Here is a 3,126-nt window from a genome sequence, read left to right as displayed (position 1 = left end):
AATTTTCAGAATTTCTTATGTTTTATATTAATTATTATTTAAAAATTATACATAAACCATTAACAAGTAGATGAATTGAAGTATGAGTAATTTACCATTAGATCTATATTTATAATATAAAATAATATATCTATATGACATCATAATTTAATTAGAAGAAATCATTATTAATTATACTGTACATGTAATTAATTTAAATAAGTTTTTTAAAATATAATAATACAATTATATTGTATTCTTTTATTTATTTTACTTTATGGTTCTTGCATGATGATTTAAAAATAATGTCTTATTTTATATGATTTTTTTTTTATTTTTTTCATTTTAATATATAATTTTATTTATCGTTATATTTAAATTTAGAAAAAAATTACTGCTTTTCAGAAAAAAATATTTAAGAACTTTTCTCATTTGTTAAATTTCAATAATAATATATTTATCAATTTAATTAATGCATATTATAATTTCAATAATTCTTTACATGATATAAATTTATAGTAGTTTTTCTAGCAACATTAATTATTGTTTAATACGTGTGAATATTTATATATTTATATTATCATTTTTAACTTAAAATATTTTTTTTTGTAATATTTAAATAAATTTTTTTCATTATATTTACAATTTTCAGTTTGAAAAATTAGACTTTACGCTTATGTGATAGAATTCTTTTCAATAATTTCATTTTATTTTTTAAAGCAATGGATAATTTATTAACTAATATAATATGGTTGTTAATAATAATCTTCAGCGTTATATGCTACATTATACCTATAATCGTATGAATCGTTGTACATCCTATCAAATGATTTCATTAGATCTACATGTTCTTTATTTTTTCTGTTGAACCTTTTCCTTAATTTTTTTATCTTTGCTTTTAAAAATGATAAAAATGGTGTATACTGAAAAAAATATAAATATATATATATCATTTTTTTGAGTATAATATTTAAGTGATAAATATTATTCATCATAAAATGCAATATATATTGGAATATAAAATAAATATTATAAATTAGTTGTTTATATAACCTTATACAGAATGAATATAATTATTAGTATAGCAAATATTAAAAAAGTAGTGCTTGATCCTGAAACAATACTTGTGTCTTCTATTTCTAACTTTATTGCCTCTGACAATGTTATTTTCTCTATCTCTCCATTTTTTATTTGTGTTAGTGTTAATTGTTTTGTTCTACCTTTTTCAATTTGTATTATTATTGGAGATTCTTTAATTTCTGATTGTTTTGGCGTTTCTTCAACCCTTGTTTTTGGTTCTTCCTGTTTTACTAATATAACTTGTTTTTTCTCATCAGGGGAGGGTAAAGTTAATATATATTCTCTATTATAACAATCATAGCATGTTCTATATCTCTCATATTCTTTTTTAAATTCTTCCATTACTAGTTGTACTCCATGTTTCCCCCATACATTCTTATTATCTAAAATTTTTTTATATGTATCATAATATGTTTTACGATAACTATAATTCCAATAGCGAGAATGAATTTGTATTATATTTTGATATAGTATAACCATATATCGAAACAAGTCAATAATATCATGTGCTTCTCTTTCTTTAATATTATTTATAATATCATTATTATTTTTATCAAAAATATGATTGCATATATCAAGTTGTTTGTAATTTGGAGGAAGTTTCTGATTCTTTAATTTTTGAATAACATCCTCATAAGACTTTATAACTTCTTGCTTATTACAACCAGTGTTTATTAACACATGTATAAGCATGTATATGAAGTAAGTACATCCGTATACTACATTTATTTCATCATAATTAAATTTTTCTTTTAAATAATACAAATAACGACCAAGATCTATAAAATCTAGGTTACTAATTCTACAGCAACATCCATTATTTTCATTCATACTACGATTTAATGCATTGTATAATTCATATAATCTAGTGTTTAAACTAATATATGGACTTCTGTAGTTGCTATTATAATTATTTTTAACAAAATTATAATAATAAGCATATGTGGGAAATACCTCATTAAGATCAAGCTAAAAACAAACATAATTTAGTAAAAAAAATTTTTTAATATATACTTTTTTAAATGTATATATATTTCGCTTAAAAAATGATTGGTAAATTAATTGCGACAATATAATTAATAATTAAAATAGCATGAAGAAACGCACCTCTTCTAGGTCAATTTCATAACCAGCCATTATATTTCATGTCTATGTTAGTACAAAAATATACTATGTGATTTAATACAAACTTTTTGTTAAACGAGTAATAGTAAACATTATAATTATAATATTTCAATTAATATATATAATATTTTAAATTTCTATTTATATAAAATTATATATATATAATGTTCTATGATATTATTATCTTTTATAATAAAGTCACTATTGTTATATATGTATATAGTATACAAAAGAGCTTGAGCTTGATTTAATTTATATTATAATGTTATATAATAAGAATACGTTTTACAGAACTTAATATATACACATTATATTAGTGAAATAAATGTATTATTATCTATAAAAAGGTAAATGTAATATATATTAATACTATCCAAAATATTATTTTAACATATTTATTTTTAAGTTTGCAATAACTCATTAAAATTTTTATATAAATGGAATTATTTTAAATTTGTGTTTACATGGATTTCATTTATCAGATTTTTTATTAATATATCTATTTCATTTTTCTCAGTACATTGTTTATGGATTAGAAAACACACTTTTTATTAATATGAAGTAATAATTTCAATTGATTTTGTTTTAATATACAATTAAAAATATGTGTATTATGCATAAATTTCTTGTAGAATATTTTGGAATTATTTCATTATTATTTTTAGTTTAACATATGAATGTCATGATATACAATTTAATAAATAAGTACATATGTATATATTATTTATTATTATAATATATTTATTACACCCTATTTCATTTTTTTCTGTCTATCACAAGAATATTTAGGATATATTATTACCATATTTGTTTAAATGTAATGAAAAAAGTAAAATTACAAATTGCTCATATTGTTTGCACTTTTTATAGTTTAAAATTTGTTCTTTATTTGTATTAAATAATATATAACTTCAATATACAAACCTTCATATAAAAATAAAA

At 19.0% G+C, this 3,126-nt stretch overlaps 1 protein-coding gene across 1 annotated transcript; it reads right to left on the bottom strand.

Annotated features, from left to right (window-relative positions):
- Positions 1-734: 734 nt before the first annotated feature.
- Positions 735-2,196, bottom strand: PGO_000795 (variable surface protein; the record flags this gene model as incomplete). Its single annotated transcript, XM_028690837.1, has 3 exons — positions 735-902; positions 1,033-2,028; positions 2,167-2,196. The coding sequence occupies 3 exons, from the start codon at positions 2,194-2,196 to the stop codon at positions 735-737; spliced, it is 1,194 nt and encodes a 397-aa protein (XP_028546638.1).
- Positions 2,197-3,126: the final 930 nt, after the last annotated feature.

Source organism: Plasmodium gonderi (assembly GCF_002157705.1).
Source record: "Plasmodium gonderi DNA, contig: Pgo-contig_74, whole genome shotgun sequence".
NCBI classification, from domain to species: Eukaryota; Apicomplexa; class Aconoidasida; order Haemosporida; family Plasmodiidae; genus Plasmodium; species Plasmodium gonderi.
The sequence above is the reverse complement of the archived record's forward strand: the minus strand, read 5'-3'. Positions and strand labels throughout refer to the sequence as shown.